The following is a 19,414-nucleotide window of genomic DNA, read 5'->3' as shown; positions in this document are numbered from 1 at the left end:
CCAGGCTTTTTCCTCCTATTAACATTTACTAACTTGATCTGAGGTTCTTCTTTATCGACTCTTTTTTCTTTCTTTTTTTTTCTTTTTTTTTAGGTTTACAAGTCTTAACAGCCAGCATTCCCCTGCTTTCCAAAGAAGGATCTTGTATTTCACTTCTCCTGACTTAAGCTTAGTTCCAGCAGCAGGGCCATCTGTGACAACGACAGTCCCCCCACCAGAGGACTGGCCTTTCTGGATCTCACAGCTGATTTAGTTTCCCGGGATAGAAATGATTCTCCTTAATTTAGGTAGAGCTACATTGACACAGGAGTTCATTAGGACACATATTTGCTGGCAATTCAATCTCAAATTAAATACACTTTGTTGTAAATTTCATTACTTTTAAACTACTGTATCTATTGTCTGTAATGGCCCTATTATACTGTTATGAAGGTAAAACGATTTCATTAGTAAACCTCAAACATGTTATGTAAACCACAGTGCGATGTTTTCCTCAGTTTCTTTCTTTGTTCCCTTGGCAAGAAATGTAAGGCACTCATGAAATATCCTAAAAACTTAGTCTAAATAATTAGATGCTGAATTCATGATAATCATCCTAAGAGGAAAAAAAAAATAGCCTTCTCATTTGTAATTCCATTTCTTTGTAATTAGAGGTTTTCTAAAAATACCTTCCCTAGTTAAAAAGGAATGCAATGCACATCAAAATGTTAATACACAGCTTCAACATGACACCAGGTACCTAGAGATAAGTCTAGTGATTTGCGTCCCCTTGGAGCCATCATAGTCTAGACCAGGAGCCAAACTAGACATCAGCTCACTTTTGAATTAGGACTTGTGGCATAGTATTCTTTTCTCTCCTTGTATACAGCACTTATTAATTTTGTAATTATATTAATATATATGTATGTTTGTGCACTATATAAAATCTAATTTTATAAAAATCCCCCCACCAAAGTCATCCATTAGTCCACATCCCAGAGATAAACGGTGGTAAAATACTGAGGTCTATTCTTCACAGCTGGGTAGCTAGACACATTTTTTTTCCCTTACAAAATGAGGCTGATGCTGTAAATATTTTGTAACCTGTATTTTCCACTTTGCGTATTATACATATTTTCCATGAGATCAGTCTTTTTCTAAGTACAAATTTTTAGCAATGTCTTAGTATTTAATTTTAAGTGTCTACCATAATTTATTGAAATAATCCCTTGTTGTTGGATATTTAGGTTAGTTCCAATTTTCACGACTGTAAGTTAGCCTATAATTAGCTCTCTCTCACGTATAATGTGGCATCAACCTCCCTGGCCATTATGGGATAAAGTCCTATCACTAGAAATGTTGGACAATAGCCAGGACATGGAAGCAACCTAAGTGTCCATCGACAGATGAATGGATAAAGAAGATGTGGCACATATATACAATGGAATATTACTCAGCCATAAAAAGAAATGAAATGGAGGTATTTGTAATGAGGTGGATGGAGTTAGAGTCTGTCATACAGAGTGAAGTAAGTCAGAAAGAGAAAAACAAATACCGTATGCTAACACATATATATGGAATCTAAAAAAAAAAAAAATGGTTCTGAAGAACCTAGGGGCAAGACAGGAATAAAGACACAGACCTACTAGAGAACGGACTTGAGGATACGGCGAGGGGGAAGGGTAAGCTGTGACAAAGTGAGAGAGTGGCACGGACATACATACACTACCAAACGTAAAATAGATAGCTAGTGGGAAGCAGCCGCATAGCACAGGGAGATCAGCTTGGTGCTTTGTGACCACCTAGAGGGGTGGGATAGGGAGGGTGGGAGGGAGACACAAGAGAGAGGGGATATGGGGATATATGTATGCATATAGCTGATTCACTTTGTTATAAAGCAGAAACTAACACACCATTGTAAAGCAATTATGCTCCCACAAAGATGTAAAAAAAGAAAAAAGAAAAAAAAGAAATGTTGGGTTTGGGAGACATGTTAGTCTATACCTTATGGAGCACTGAAAGGACACCTCAGCAACATATAATCCTGCCCACACAGCGTATTTTCTCAGGTACTGAATAGTATTCACAGACAGGTCTCACTCCAGATGATACTGTATTTTCACTGCTAGTAGGATTAGCAGTTAAGTAGAATGGCGATGAATAAGCAGCACTGATGTATAACGAGGTTTCTCAACCTCTGCACCGTTGACATTTTGCACCATGTAATTCTTTGTTCCGGGGGCTGCCCGGTGCAGAATAGAATGTTTCGCAAGATCCCCGGCCTCTGCCCACTAGATGCCATTAACAGCTTCCTCCCTAGGTCCGGTCACGACAATCAGAACTGTCTCCAGTCACTGCTAAATGTCCCCTGGGGGCAAAATTGATCCCTGCTGTGAACCACTGATGTACGGTATTAACTCATATTTATTTAGTGCTTAGCATGCTCAAAGCACTCTTTGAAATACATTATATTTATCATCTCATTTAACCCTTAAAATAATCCACCAAGGTATTATTATTCTTGCTTAATTGATGAAAAGCCGATGCTGAGTGAAGTTGAACACCTTGTTCGAGGTCACATAGTCAAAAAGGGCGAAGCCTAAGATTCAAAGTGAGACCATCGGCTTGAGAAACTCCTCTGAACCTACACCCTCCACTCCTGCATCTCCTGTACTGCGATGGAGGGGCAGAAACTGCCACATCCCAGTCGTAGAAGTTCCTACACTGGATCAAGGATTTGGATATTCTCTGAGAGATATAAAGCCCCATACCCAAGCTATCCTATATAAATGAAAAGGCACAGATAAATCCCAGGAGGAAATGGGGTCATGGGTATCACAAACCTGAACCTTCGGGGTGAATCAAACTAAGGGGTGCCTGTCACCTATAATTAACCCATATTTAATCCATCACAAAACAAACAAACAAACAAATAAAATGCGTTAAATGTACCATGAAGGGAACGTACTTCTCAAATGTTTTGTCAGTCTTTAAACATGACATAGGAAGGTATTCACTGAGTCCTTCCCCTTCAAATTTCGAATCCTGCATAAAAGAAAACAGAGATGAAAAAAAAATATTCAGAATACACTTGAAACATCTATGTAAAAGTTGGCTTTTCTAAGACTAGGGTATGCTGACTCTTAAAAGGTTAAGGTTCTAAAAAAAAAAAAAGGTTAAGGTTCCAAATAAGAACATGGGGATTATACCATTAGTAGCCACCTTATCATGGAATCTGAATTTTCTCACTCCACTTAGTTACTTTTTTGGCCAAGAAGGTAGAGAGAATAGTAAACGATATGAAAAAAAGGAGAAATGCCTTGTGGATACCAACACAGCTTTCTTCGTCTTAGCAAGAATATTTCTTGCAAAGAATATTCTTGCTCTCTCTCTCTCTCTCTCTCTCTCTCTCTCTCTCTCTCACACACACACACACACCCTATAATAGTACAGTTTAACCAAATGGAAATGGATATATGGCTGGATGTGTAGGATGATAGCGATGTTAATAATAATTGTGATCATATAATTTATCATCCAATCTGGGACATTTGGGGAGTTAAGGGGAAATTTTAATTATTCTAGGACAACAGGCATAATCCAGCACTAGCCCTTGCAAACTATAATATATAGTAATCCTATTAAAACATTCCTCCAGATGTTCTGAAAGGGTATCATACAGGCAAATATCAACATATTTAGTGAAAGTGAATGATAAGAGAATGAGAGAGAGAGAGAGAGGAGAACTGATAATGGAAGCTGCAGCCCTTTATAACCTAATCTTGGAAATGACATACCATCACTTCTACTGTATGCTATTGGTCATACAGATCAATTCTGGTACAATTGTGGGAGGGAATTACGAAAAGATATGAGTAAGAGGGGGCTGGAATCATGAGTCCATAGTAATTATGAAATCCAGACAAATGTTGGAAGTTCCTTGATTAAGTCTCAAGATCTGGGAGTAATTCTCTGTGGCTCTCAGCTGTGTCCTCTGGATTCTTGGTTCCATCTTCTGGATCTTCCTTCCTTTTTTCATGAAAGGTAGCACAAGTTTGCAGCTAAGTGGTTTTCCCACCCTGCTTCCTGTCAGTAGAATTTTAGGGTCCAGAGGCCTCTTTTTATTTTGTCCTCTCTCTGTTCTTTTCAATCAAAGCAGGTGATTTCTCTGCTTATGCAATTCCATTTAAGACTTTGTAAGTCTTTCGTGACTCTTAGTGGATTCTACTGCATTAGACAAAAGCCAAACACACAGATCTCTTCAGGAGAAGACCTTCTCTACCACAGGCTTCCACTGACAGGATGAGGGGCCATAATCTTAAGTCCCCCAGAAATCCTGTTGCTTCATTCAGAGGAACCATAAGGCACACCCTTGATCCTTTTAGAATGCCTTTTGTCCGAGTGAATACTATTCTGAGGCATCACCTCTGACATTTCTGAAGTCTTAACAAAAGTTTTGACTGTCACATTCTTAGTTTCATCCTTGAGCCATATTTTCCTGGCATTTGATCTTTGCATGGAAGACATTTCTTCATTTTATCACCGCCTACCATCTTGCAAGGCTGAGAATTTCTTAAAAAAAATCACGTCCTGACTCATTTGGTTTAACAATCCTTCCTTTAGTTGATCTCTCTCCCCTCACATTTTAAAATAAGCAGCAAGGACAAACCAGGTGGCACTGACAATCCTCTGGTTGGAAATCTCCTGAGCTGGACCACCCGTTTCATTAGGTACTTTTTCTACTTTCCACACAACTACAGGCAACAGTGTTGCTAAAGTCTCTGACACTCTGTAATAAAAATTTCCCTTCCTCCAGTTTCCAATAAGCCTTCACCTCGCATCCTTCTCAAAGGTCATGAGGTTTGTAGTAGCATCTTATTCAAGGTCCTTTAGCCTCTCTACACTCCAAAGTCCATCCACTGGACTCTGTTTGTTTCAGTGCACTCTCACGCTTTAAGTTTTGTTACAGCAACACTCCACTTCCAGGTGCCAAAGTATGTATTAGTTACTTATTGCTCCATAACAAAATATCTAAAGCTTAGCAGCTAAAAACAACAAACATTTACTATTTCACACAACTTCTGAGGCTCAGAAGCCCAGAAGCCATTTAGTAGGGTTTTCCTGGTGCAGGGTCTCTCATGATACTGCAATCAAGCTTTCAGCTGGGTCTGCCATTGTCTCAGGGGTCAGCTGAGGCTGGAGAATCTGTCCCTAAGCTCAGTCACATGTGTGTTGGGAGGTCTCGGTTTCTTGCTAACTGTTGGTCAGAGGCTTCACACGTATCCATGAAAAGGTACAGGAAGTTCTAAAGATTGCAACATGTTGGTATAGGGGAGAAAAATTTGCCAGGGTCATATGCCAGCGATAGATGTCGTGTTGTATATTGTGTTTGGCTTGGATAAAAAAATTTCTTAATGCAACTCTGCCAAGAGGGCTTCTAAAACAGGTATATGAGATCCAATAAAATAATAGATATTTTCAAGTTTATTACATACTAATTCAAGTGAGAGTTCATAAAAGCAATGCTAATCTACACTTATTGAGCACTTATACCATTCTAAGCAATGTACTTTATTCAGTCTCTCATTCTACAAGTATTTGTTGTGGATTTGCTTTATGCCAGACACTGTGCTAGAAGCCAGGAATACAGTGGTAAACACACACACACACACACACACTCGAATACTATATCTGACATTATAAAACCTTGTATCTGATAGATATAATAAATAGAAAACAAACGAGAAATGAATAAAACAATGGCAAGTATGGTAAGCACAATGGAGGAAACAATCCAAGGGATAACATAAAGAATAGTTTTAGGGGACAGAGTCATAGGAAGGTGGTCATGGAGACAGTGATTTTTAAAATGAGATCTGAGAGGGAGGGAAATAATTTAGTCATGCAGAGATTAGGAGAAATTGATCATTGCAGGCCAAGAGAGCAGCATGTGCAAAGGTCCTGAGGTAGGACATGGTTTTGGTATTTTAAAAGTACTGAAAGCAAACCCCAAGTCTACAGTTGCTCCTAGGAATGAACTTACCTAAGGAGACAAAAGACCTGTATGCAGAAAACTATAAGACACTGATGAAAGAAATTAAAGATGATACAAACAGATGGAGAGATATACCATGTTCTTGGATTGGAAGAATCAACATTGTGAAAATGACTCTATTACCCAAAGCAATCTACAGATTCAATGCAATCCCTATCAAACTACCAATGGCATTTTTCACAGAACTAGAACAAAAAACTTCACAATTTGTATGGAAACACAAAAGATCCCGAATAGCCAAAGCAATCTTGAGAAACAAAAACAGAGCTGGAGGAATCAGGCTCCTGGACTTCAGACTATACTACAAAGCTACAGTTATCAAGACAGTATGATACTGGCACAAAAACAGAAATATAGATCAATGGAACCAGATAGAAAGCTCAGAGATAAACCCACGCACATATGGTTACCTTATTTTTGATAAAGGAAGCAAGAATATACAATGGAGAACAGACAGCCTCTTCAATAAGTGCTTCTGGGAAAACTGGACAGCTACATGTAAAAGAATGAAATTAGAACACTCCTAACACCATACACAAAAATAAACTCAAAATGGATTAAAGACCTAAATGTAAGGCCAGACATTATCAAACTCTTAGAGGAAAACATAGGCAGAACACTCTATAACATAAATCACAGCAAGATTCTTTTTGACCCACCTCCTAGAGAAATGGAAATAAAAACAAAAATAAACAAATGGGACCTAATGAAACTTAAAAGCTTTTGCACAGCAAAGGAAAGCATAAACAAGATGAAAAGACAACCCTCAGAATGGGAGAAAATATTTGCAAATGTAGCAACTGACAAAGGATTAATCTCCAAAACTTACAAGCAGCTCATGCAACTCAACATCAAAAAAACAAACAACCCAATCCAAAAATGAGCAGGAGACCTAAACAGACGTTTCTCCGCAGAAGACATACAGATTGCCAACAGACACATGAAAGAATGCTCAACATTACTAATCATTAGAGAAATGCAAATCAAAACTACAATGAGGTTTCACCTCACACCAGTCAGAATGGCCATCATCAAAAAATCTACAAACAATAAATGCTGGAGAGGGTGTGGAGAAAAGGGAACCCTCTTGCACTGTTGGTGGGAATGTAAATTGATACAGTCATTATGGAGAACAGTATGGAGGTTCCTTAAAAAACTAAAAATAGAACTACCATACAACCCAACAATCCCACCACTGGGCATATACCCAGAGGAAACCATAATTCAGAAGGAGTCATGTACCACAATGTTCATTGCAGCACTATTTACAATAGGCAGGACGTGGAAGCAACCTAAGTGTCCATTGACAGATGAATGGATAAAGAAGATGTGGCACATAGATACAATGGAATATTACTCAACCATAAAAAGAAATGAAATTGAGTTATTTGTAGGGAGGTGGATGGACCTAGAGTCTGTCATACAGAGTGAAGTAAGTAAGAAAGAGAAAAACAAATACCGTATCCTAACACATATATATGGAAACTAAAAAAGTAAAAAATGATGGTTCTGAAGAACCTAAGGGCAGGACAGGAATAAAGATGCAGATGTAGAGAATGGACTTGAGGACACGGGGAGGGGAAAGGGTAAGCTGAGACGAAGTGAGAGAGTGGCATTGACATATATACCCTACCAAATGTAAAATAAGTAGCTAGTGGGAAGCAGCCGCATAGCACAGGGAGACCAGCTCGGTGCTTTGTGACCACCTAGAGGGATGGGATAGGGAGGGTGGGAGGGAGACGTAAGAGGGAGGGGATAGGGTTATATATGTATATGTATAGCTGATTCACTTTGTTATAAAGCAGAAACTAACACAACATTGTAAAGCAATTACACTCCAGTAAAGATGTTAAAAAAAAATAAGTGAATGGACAAAATACTGTGATACAGCCATACAATGGAATATTTTTCTGCAATAAAAAGGAATAAACTATCAAAAACAAATACTGAAAGAAGACCCCCGTGGCTTAAGTACAACTACCAGAAGAGGATATTGGGAAACTGGACTAGAAACATAGGCAGGAACAAAACCCTGCTAAACCTAGAGGTAATGCTAACAAATCTACATGTTATATGCAATTGGGAAGCCAGTAAAGGGTTTAAGCAAGTGAACGATATTGTCTGATTTACATATAACGTGATGAAAATTTGAAAATATTAAATGCATGTTTATGTATTCCTCTCTCCTATAACTCATGTTTCTCAGCAAAATTCAGCTGTTGTAGCTCCGATAATTGGGGAGGGAAAATGCCTCCTCAGCGTGGAAGGCATTAGAAAGAAGTCATAATTTAAAAGCAAGAGGAAGAGGGGAACCTCCTCCCCTTTTCCTCCTAGTGAACTGTGAACTGGAAAGGAGGTAAAAGTGAGAGAAACAGGCAGTCGAGTGTACGTGTGTCATGGCTTTCTCTCTCCTCAACACTTCCTCTCCAAGGCAGAAATTCTGCAGGAGATGAAAGAGTGCGAGATAGTTTGAGGAGAATTTCAGGAACAGATAGGTTATGCCGGGTTTCCAATTAAAACTGAGAAGAGACCACGTTCCATAATGTCCCACGTGCCAACATGGCGGGTGTGATGTTACTGCGTCAGCGTAAAAGAGGTGCTTTGTTGTCTTTAAGCACAGAGAAAGCCCAAGTTTAGGGTCTGTGTCAGTGAGGCTCCTGGTAGAAACAAATATACTCTCAAAATGAGATGATTTGAAGGGGAAAGATTTATTTACAAGGGCATTATTACAATGCTGTGGATTCAGAGACAGGCTGTTACCACCACCACTAGGCTTGAAGGGATGAGAAGACAGGGAAGTCATCAGACCCTGCAAAGAGGGAGTCATGTAGAGTCACCTATTTTGTGTATAACAGTGACCCTGGGTGGAGGGAGAGATGGAGCCAGCTCAATGCAGCCTTAACTTCACAGGGAGAGAGGAACTAGTCACGGGACTTCTATCTTCCCTTCCTCCTATCCCTTAGCAAGACTTCCCATTGACGGAAAGCAACCGGAAGCCAGAGGGCACAGGAGCCCTCACACTTCAGCCTCGTGTGGCAGAGAACACCACGGATTTAGGCTAGTAAGCTTACCAAGGAGCAAAGGGTACATGGAGAACAAGCAATAGGGTGAACCACTCAACGAAGCTATAAAGTTTCACTGATGAATTGGATGAGGAAGACATCAGAGCCTCTGGCCGCCACCAGCAAGAGGATGGAACTTAGGTGATGAGAATTAACGAAGCCACTGAAAGACACTTTTAAGCCCTTTTGTATGCATCATGTCATTTAATCCTTACAATAGTTTTATGATGCATACACTAACAGTGTCATACTTATTTTACAGATGGGCAAATTGAGGCTTAGAGACCTCAATGCACTTGCCCAAGCTTACAGTATGTGGTGGAGACTGGAGCAGCTCTCTGTGGTTCCAAAGCTCAATTCTTAACCTGTGTAACTGGTCCTTCGTACCGTCAGATTGCCTTCCTGGAGAGTACATGCACAGAATGCCATTTTTTTCAATCACTTGACCCCATATATTTTATTTTCTGTTACTAGCTCATGAAAACAATTAAGGTTTAGATCAATGGATCTATATGGTCCTTTGGAAACGAATAGAAAGGGCTAAACAGCAAAACTTTATTAAATCTTACAAAATTTCCCTCTGCACCAACCATTTTTCAAAAAAGATCAAACAGAGCGAATGTGGTTTGCAAAGAGAATGTACTCCCTCATAAAGCCAGCTATTTTCAAATCTTCTCAGGTACTTGAGAAGCATCAGTTATTTATTAACAGTGAACTAATTAAATTTTCTCTCTTCATTAAAGGAGATTTTATCACAAATTTTATTATGTAACAATTATTTCATGCAGCTTTAGTCATATTTCATCATTTATATAAAACTAATACTTCTTTTGTATAAAATTTACTTTGGAATATTTCACAACGCAGACTTTCCACCATATCCTATTAGTCTGAATAAGTGATGGTTTGCTATAACTGGGGATTACACGGGGAACAATTTGACAAAAATTATCAGTTTGATAAATGAAAAATTGAGATAGCAATGTTTTACTTATTTGCATAACAATCCAAACAAAATTCAAAAAATCTCTAACTAGCTATCACTAAATAATTTAAGTATTGATTTTCCAGAATTATCTCTTTAGATATCCCTACCCCAGACAACCTTTTCTAACAGAAGTATGAAAAAAAGAAAATGATTCAAGAAGGGCAAGATTTTTCTAGATCTTTGTTTCTTCAAAAAAACAAAACAGGATAGTCACTCCATATGCTGCTGGATTTTCCATAAATATGTAGACATCCTTGAAAACTATTTCTGGTTCCTTAATTCTTTTTTTTGATGAGTAATAAAAGTCACCAAAGAACCAGTTTGATTCTGCAAACTGGGTAGATGCCTATTTTTCATTTTATCTACTACTGAATTCTGTACTTGGATGTTAATATTCAAACACATGGTCTTGCCTGTGATAGTGGCTAGTGTAAGGAAGAGGGGAGAAATGAAAGACATAATTAAATTTTAGCCAATATTTATTGAGTGTGTATAACATGCTTGACACTAATCTAAGACTTTATAAGTAAGAATCCACTGAATCCTCCCATTAACTATTTCAAGTAGATACTACTATTATGCCCACTTTACAAGTGAGAAAATTCAGTAACAGCAAGGTTAGATCAAGCCTAGAGAATTGGCCTCTAGAACATATGCTCCCAATCCCTACACTAATGAATTCTGAGATTTATAGTGTGTGATTATATTTTAGATGATTTGAATTAACTCTATTTATTCAAAAAAGTGGTTAGTAGGCAAACATACCATATGGGAAATCATTGCCACACTGCAATTACATATTTAGAAATAACAACAATCTAAGTCTATATGGAAAATCATCTCTACACTGGAACTCTATATATCAAATTTAGAAAACCTCAGTCAATATCAAACAATAATATTAAAATTGCCTTTAAATTCAATGTCAAGTCTTCAAATTTCTTCTAAAAACTAAAAATTTTCCTGAGCCATACCAACAAGCAATATAAGCAAATATATTTAAGTAAAATCTTGCATGAAAATGTATGACATTCTACATTTCTACGTAGAAATGCTTTATCTAGTGATTTGACTATTTTAATTTTCAGTTTAAGTACACAGGTACCAGCAACTTTGACACTTGTCAATCTTAAACATATACAACAAGAATATGCATCCATGATATAACTAATAATTCTACTAGGATGATTGAAAATGTAAATATGTCACTGAAAAAAAAACCCAAGGTTTAAAATTATTGGTAAAACTAGAATTATTCTTAGAAGGGCAAAACCTTATTAAAACAATTCACTTTAAATATATCATCTATATTACATGATTAACAGCATTCATAAAGTGACTTAGATTGAAGAATTACCCTGATAAGCATCAAGGTGAATAATACGCAATAATGTCTTGAAAACACTTAAATAGTTTTATCTCACCACATGAAATCCATAAGAATGTTCAGGTACTTTAAACTCTATATTATTTTTCTCAAATACCAGAGTGAGAAGTGAAGACACACTATGGCCAATGAAGAATCCCCCCAAATTCCTTCTCCATATATAGATCATCCCTGAGGGGCTTAACACACTGTGATGTCAAATCCCTTCAACATATTAGCAACACAGTTATTTTGGGTTTTTTTTACTTTCTCTGCGATTTTAAAAGACAGAAAACATCAGAAACTCTAAGATGAAATAAAATGTAAAAAATCTGTAGTCCCCAATGCTAGAAATGAAGATCATGTTCAAGTTTTCATCAAGAACAATGAAAGTTATCTTTAATTTGCTGTTTCATTCTCCACTCCCTTTTACTCAGAGTGCTTGGGAATCACATTAGGACCTTATAAGAATGGGTTTTCTATTAATATGTAGCGGAAGGTAGAAAAAAAGACACGGGTTGAGGAAGTATGCAGTATGATTCTAAGAAACATAATATGAATATAAAACAAGTATTTGGGATGAGCCGGAGTAGAGAAGGTATAAGACCTAAGGAATCATGAGTACACCACTTTATAAATTCGTGAAAGATTCCATAAGTGACAAATTCCTTGAATTCATTTAATTTTAAACAATCTTTAATGACTGCTTTATTGAGATACACCTAAGAGCTGAGAGGAAAAAATATGTTTCTGATGTTAAATACAAAATCGTGCTTTGTGCCTCTCAACTAGAGGAAAGTAGCTACCATTGACCTAATACCATTAAAATTGTTTCTACAGGTTTCTTGCCGTTTTTTTGTAGACACTGTATTTTAGAGTAACAAAACACCACAGCTGGTCAAGGGAAGCTGTATCTTATGGAAGAATGACACCTAATAGATTTAGATTAAATGGTATAATAAAGCCATAATTTTGCAATCCTTAATAAAATTATTGCTACAGGCAAGGATTACCAATTGACATAATAACCTTAAAAAGTGAATGGTTGGGAGTTCCCTGGTGGCCTAGTAGTTAGGATTCTGGGCTTTCATTACCATGGCCTGGGTTCAGTCCCTGGTCGGGGAACTGAGATCCCGCAAGCTGCACGGCATGGCAAACAAATAAATAAATAAATAGTGAATGGTTGATGAGGAAGTGGATATTGTTTGATACCAAAAGTAATATGACACAGATTAATTTTTTTTGTCTCAAGGGGGAAGCAATAGATGAATCAAGCTACCATCACCCTAATCTAATGATCAATTTTAGCATCGTAAATGGCAACAGATATTGTTCATATCTTGATGTAACAAAGTATGGAACACACAGTACTGTCTCTGATGTATTCCAACCAAAGATATTTATCTTGAATCTAATCATCCTTTTTAGGTCAATTTTCATATTATTGGAGGTACAGGGAATAAGAGAACAGGTTAACGTCACCAGGAGGAGACAATGGGACAAATTTGTCTACAGAATGTCTATGGTGCACCTGACCCGGTCAATGTCAGGTTTTGACTTACAGAAAACCAGACGCAATGTACGGTCCTGATTGGGTCCTGGTTTAGACAAACACGTAGTAAAGGACATTTGGGAACAGCAGGTGAAATTTAAGTATAGACTGAATATTAGATAAAATTAAGGAACTTCTATAAACTTTATTAGCTATGTTGTTGATTTTGGCTATGTTCTTATTTTTTAATGGCATAATGAAGGTTAAATTTTTCTAACCAACACTGCATGCCTCTTACAAAACTAACACAGTCATTCATGAACTCCCCCTCTTCTGAGGTGTGTCCACTGAGATGTCCAGTCATTTCTTATAATGAAGCTGCCAACAGAAAATGGCCTTTGGTAAGGGACTGGTACCCACAGTGCCCTGCTTCACTGGGTACTGGTAGAACTAGTCAGGGGAATTAGAACCATGAGAAGAAGTTTACATATTTTACTTCTGACTTAATCTTTTAAAATATTAAAAAATGAGTTTGAGGTTGTCAGAGTGGAATGTTGGGTCAAGGAGTCCCAAACAACATAACTTCATGACTATTACCCTAAATTCAGCATCTTTAAGCATAATTCCTTAAAGGCATAATTCCTGTTTTTTCTATTTCTCTAAAATAGTCCTGCTTCATTAGTTCTCTTTATTGAGCTGATCCAAGAGAGGACAAATATAGCTGGAAAACCTGTTAGCCCAGTTAAGAACATGTTTTTAAAATACAAATTTCAAGAGGGAAGGATTAGACACCAGAGTCTCCTATGCACGCTCTCTGTTTGAACCTTCTTCATAGATATTCTCTACCTATGAAAGAAAAAGTTAAACAGAAGTAAAATAATTATCATAGTGGTCAGTGTAATTCTTTAAAAGCTGTTCATCATCTTAGCAAATTTGTTATACCGGTGAAGCCGTACTGAACAGTAAAATAGGATGGAGTCATAGCTAATAATTTTTTTTATCCTAAACTAAAAAATATATATATATATCAGATTCAGTGCCTCAGGTTCTTTTCAGAAAACCTGAAAGCTTGTAATACATCTTTTACATTATATATATACATATATATTAAAGTTGGAAAGGATTTTAAATATGAATTATTCACTTCATTGTGTAAATTTTCTTCTTTCATAGTCACAAAATCTCAAAGTTGATGATGTGAATTTTAGCCCACACAAATTACCTTAGGGATATTGGAGCTAAGAAGATGTAGCAGCAAGAGGAAACAAAATACATTTTAGATATCAAAAAGCCATTTACTAGGTGGTTTTTTCACTACCAAAAAATATATTTTCTGAAATGAAGCTACTCAATAAAAAGGAGAAACGAGTGTTTTGGGAAGCTTGTTTTAATATTTATAAATTTATAATTTTCTCTGCTAGAATTATATTTGTGGGGATTTTCAAGCATATGGGTTCTTTTTTAAAAATTTTATTAATTTAATTTAATTTATTTTATTTTTGGCTGCGTTGGGTCTTCGTTGCTGCACGCGGGCTTTCTCTAGTTGTGGCGAGCGGGGGTTACTCTTTGTTGCGGTTAGTGGGCTTCTCCTTGCGGTGGCTTCTCTTGTTGCGGAGCACGGGCTCTAGGCGCATGGGCTTCAGTAGCTATGGCATGTGGGCTCAGTAGTTGTGGCTCGCAGGCTCTAGAGCATAGGCTCAGTAGTTGTGGCTCACGGGCGCAGTTGCTCCGCGGCATGTGGGATCTTCCCGGACCAGGGCTCGAACCCGTGTCCCCTGCGTTGGCAGGCAGATTCCCAACCACCGAGCCACCAGGGAAGCCCCAAACATATGGGTTCTTTTTTTGACACTATATCTGTCTCTCCCTTTGCGTTGAGGTCATTCATCTTAAGGCTTCCTTAATATTGTATACTACTTTCATTAACAATTCTTTCAGGAAGGAGCTTGATATTCACTGAGGATGAGCGGGCTGGTAGTTCAACTTGGATGGCATGCTTACTGAGGGTTTTATCATAGAAAAGGAGAATCATTGGGAAGCTTCAAGTATGGAGAGATTTTAAGTGAAATAATAGAACTAAAACATGTAGCAAGATGAACAGAGGAGTGAAAACAGATGATTTGAAATCATAGATGGAGATGATTTCTAAATTATATTACAGAACCAGGTAAAATCTTAAAAGGACCCTCTGGCATCTACACCAAATAAATGAGAATCACTTTTAACAATGGTGACATATTTTATACATACGTACACACAAGCACCCATGTATGTTCTGGTCTTTCAGTGTCTTCATTTCACACAAAATGACTTTTACATTTTAGGTGCTTGGTAAATGTTTCTTCTGTAATGTTAGCATATATTTCTGAGTCCCTATTACATAGACAATACAAGAAAGAACCCTTGTCCGTAAGAAAATTGTGACTAAGTGTGCAACAAAATACATTTAATCTGCAGCATAGGATTAAGTGATGAATGAGTAAAAAGAAGTCAACAGATAAAATGGGGAATTCCTGACTGGAATTGTTATTATATGGATAATGAGTACTGGATTGTTATTATATGATTTAATAGCTAATATTTTTATTATTTTAATGCCATTTATTGGATCGGGCTCTTTAATTACACACAATGGTTGTGGCAACATTATTTGATAAGAATTATTATCCCCATTTTACTGAAAATTGGTAACCTGAGAGCTTAATTGAGTTGTCTGAGACCACATGTCATAAGATTTAGAGTCTATTTGAATCCATTATTCTCTGACTGTGAAACACAAGTTCATCACTACGCCATGATATTTCTCTCAAAAAATAATTACCTGAGCAGGAAACACCTACAAAAAGCTATTTAAGGTTTTTGACTGAGGAAATGAAATGCTCATCGTTACACCTTAAACACTAATTCTGGAATGGATTGGCGCAAAGACAGAACAGAGGCAGGGAGAGCTGCTAAGATTTTGTTAAAGTAGTTCATGCTTGATACCTGTTACCTGGTAGGCATTCAACTCCCTTAGAAAGAGACATTTTGTTAACATTTGCACTGTTAATATTTACACTGTTCAGCAATAAAACATTTTTACATTTAAAAGCACTGTAGTTATGCTGCAATTTACTTTCCTTTAATCACCTTGCGGGGGGGGGGGGGGGGGGGACTGAAAAGATCAGATATTTACATATCTCTCTTTTGGTTAAGATTTTTAGAAAAACAGTATCTTCTGAGGTTATTTCAGGGGGATTCCAAACTGCCTATGCATGTGCTTCAGATCGCAATCCACACCCTTCCTCCGCCACCCGCCCCACCCTTTCTCATTCTTAAAATTCTTGCTTCTGCATTTCTAATTCCCATCAGCCATCACCCAGTCCTTCAACAATTATATATTAATGACAAAAATGACAATAATCCAAATCACTCAAAATGTTTATAGGTAGCGATGATCATTACACATGCTAAAAGAAGTAAAATGGCATTTTCAGGGAGAAAGAAGAAAGTGAAGGCCGGGAATAGGAACGTGGCCCACAGGAAAGCTGGAAAGCTACTTTAATGACAAAGTGGAAATACATATCTTCAGTCCTTAGAGAAAATTGGAAGATGAGTATTATCGTTCCTGGACGGTGAGTGTACGGAGCCCTTGTGCCAGGGAAACTGAAGCCATCCCCACCGCCAGGCTGGACACGTGATCCAGGATGCAGCCCATTAGCATGATCTCAGGTTGTAGCCCAGTGAGGAGCTCACGGATTGAACACGTGACCTATGAAATCCAATCAGATTGGAGTACAGGACATTTGAAACTTAAGAAAAAGCATCACATATGGATTTTAGCAACCTAAAATCATTCATTTATGTAACCATTCGTTTACAATTTCAGTGCCTGTCCACTGTTTGACAATGTACTAAGTGCTAAATAACACTGGAATATGACCTGGAAGAGAACAGATTAAAACGGACGCTGGGGAGACTTACCAAAGGTCCCAGATGGCTCTAATATCGTGATTTCTCTTGACTTAACTGCAGTGGGGCAATTATTAGAGGATGCATTCTTCTACAAGAAAATAAATCCATGCTCTACGCAGTCATATGCCTCAGTTCTGCAGCTCTGGCCTTATTTTATTTCTCCTTTTTTTTTTTTTACCTTCACAGCAGAGTCCATATGCCTAATTTTAAGTTTCCACCATTTATTTCATTTTTTAAAAATCTTCCAAAATTTGCTACATATTTTGGAAACCAAAGAATATTTGACAAACTACCTTTAGTTTATCTTTAATTAATATAAAGTATATAGATACATATTAATTGATTAATAATTAATTAGTAATGTATATTAGTATATAAATAATACAAACTCCTTAATATATCTCTCCAGACCACTAGATGAAGTTTTCTCCCAATGGGTGTACTTGTGAATGACTACTCATTAACTTTCAGCATGATGTTCTGTTTTCCCGTAAAGCTGCACATTTCCTTAAACTTTGCATACCTGGTTGTGTGTATTTGAATAATTTAAACCAAAGGCATTAAAACAAAATTAACATGCAAAATGCACTGCAATGCATTCCTTTGGTTCCAATCCATTACGTAATCATCTCGGATCTAGGACCATAGAATCACAGAAAAGGGAATGTCCACATTTGTATTTTTCCAAAACTAATTAATTCAACTTCACTGATCATCCTCTTGGGACACTGGGTGCATTAACATTTTAAACAATAATTCAAATCTCCCACCTCATTCATCTTTGTCTGTTGAACTGTCAGAAGTTTCACTTGGTAGAAACTGGAGTTTGTCAGATGTTCTACTATTCTGCTTTATCTCAATATGACTTTGTCTCTTCTCTTAAATTTCTCTAGCAACTAGCTGAGATTAGTTCTATTGCTTCATAGTATGGGCATGGCTAGGTCAATTAGGTTCAAATTCCAGTCTGCTCTTATTAGTTGTGTGACCTTAGGCAACTACTTAAGATCTCTGAGTCTTAGTTTCCTCATCTGTAAAGTGCAAGTGATAATATTTATCTATTTTATAATGTGAGCAATAAATCAGTTAAGATATATAAAGTACTTGGAATACATCATGACAGTTAGTAAATAGTAAAATATCCATGTCTAATTTAATTATTCATCATTACAATTATTATGTTACACCATGGTGATATTGGACTCTGTAAATATATATTTGCATATAAATATATATACATATATAAATATATATATATGTATCAGCCTTTTTTGTTACTCTATCATTTGTTTTCCTTGTTTTCATCTGGTAAGATGAGTCCAGGGATATGAATGAATGAATGAATGAATGAAGCCTTTCCCACCCACCACAATGCTGGCTGAACATCTTTCATGCTTGTCCATTTGTCCCTTCTGGGCTACTCCTGGCTAAGGAAGTAGTCAGGAGCTGTTCAGCATTTGGCAGGGTCGTCTACGTGAAAAATGACAAACTGCTGAGGAAACAGATCTAAATGGGGACATCCTAGGAATCTAGCAGCCTTAGATAAAGAAAAAGGAGAAATTGTCTGGTTCTACAAAATTCATATTCACCAAAGTACCAGCTCTTTTCAGAAATCTTTGTCAAGGTCACAACCATTCATCCAGAATCCTTGGGGTATTTTACTTCCCAGAACTAACTTCCCAGAACTAATCATATGCTTATGATGACCAGGGCACTCTATGAAGGGTTTACCTGAATTATCCCTCTTATTTTCTGTTTTCATATAAACCTCACATCAATCTTTGATATGGGGACTATTATTATTCCCATTTCACAGACTGAAATGGAAAACTGAGTCATAGAGACGTCAACTTGCTCAAGGTCACACAGTAGGAAATGGTATCACTGAGATTCAAGCTCCAGTCTCTCTGTCCTCAGAGCCTGTGCTCTCACCTACATGTCACACCCCTGACTTACTGTTCTATGTCATACAACCAAACGTCATTTATAAGAACTCCACCTAACGTACAATTAGGTGAATCCAGAAGTTAAACTTTAAAAATGAAACTAACACAATGATAATAACTGACTTTTATGTAGCACTTTATATTATTCAAAAAACACTTTTCAGATACTTTTTCACGTTTCTCTTTCTCAACATTATGAAGTAAGAAGGCGAGGGTCATTCCCACTGTTTTACAGATAACACTGAGCTACAGCGCATCGTCAAACAATGGGCTGTGCTTCAGACCACACAAGTGGAACATGGCATAGCAGGATTCCCAGTCAAGTACGTTCTTTTGTAACTTGGTAAATTTTTTTTCTTATGCTTTTATCACATGGCACAGAGCCCATTTGTCTGGCTTACAGTTTTGAAAACAATAGGTTAAACGTCTTCGCCTGTTTTACCTAAAGATATTATGACTGATTCCCACAGGCTTTCCTATTGTTCTGGTTAATTCACATCTTTTTTCAATCTAGAAACACTAGGACAGCCTCACAGAGACCAGCCACTCCCTCCCAGGAACCAAGCCTGGGATGCCTC

General features: G+C 37.3%; 1 protein-coding gene across 1 annotated transcript in view; it reads right to left on the bottom strand.

Annotated features, from left to right (window-relative positions):
• LOC137774129 (uncharacterized) overlaps positions 1–19,414 on the bottom strand; it is a gene marked incomplete at its 5' end in the record, with an annotated part of 281,651 nt that overhangs the window by 216,185 nt on the left and 46,052 nt on the right. Inside the window, 1 exon segment of the mRNA XM_068559236.1 lies at positions 2,948–3,024. Coding sequence (XP_068415337.1) covers positions 2,948–3,024 — 77 coding nt within the window.

The sequence above is a fragment of the Eschrichtius robustus genome, chromosome 12, assembly GCF_028021215.1.
Source record: "Eschrichtius robustus isolate mEscRob2 chromosome 12, mEscRob2.pri, whole genome shotgun sequence".
Classification (NCBI taxonomy): domain Eukaryota; kingdom Metazoa; phylum Chordata; class Mammalia; order Artiodactyla; family Eschrichtiidae; genus Eschrichtius; species Eschrichtius robustus.
Note: the sequence above shows the minus strand (reverse complement) of the source record. Positions and strands in the feature narration are given on the sequence as shown.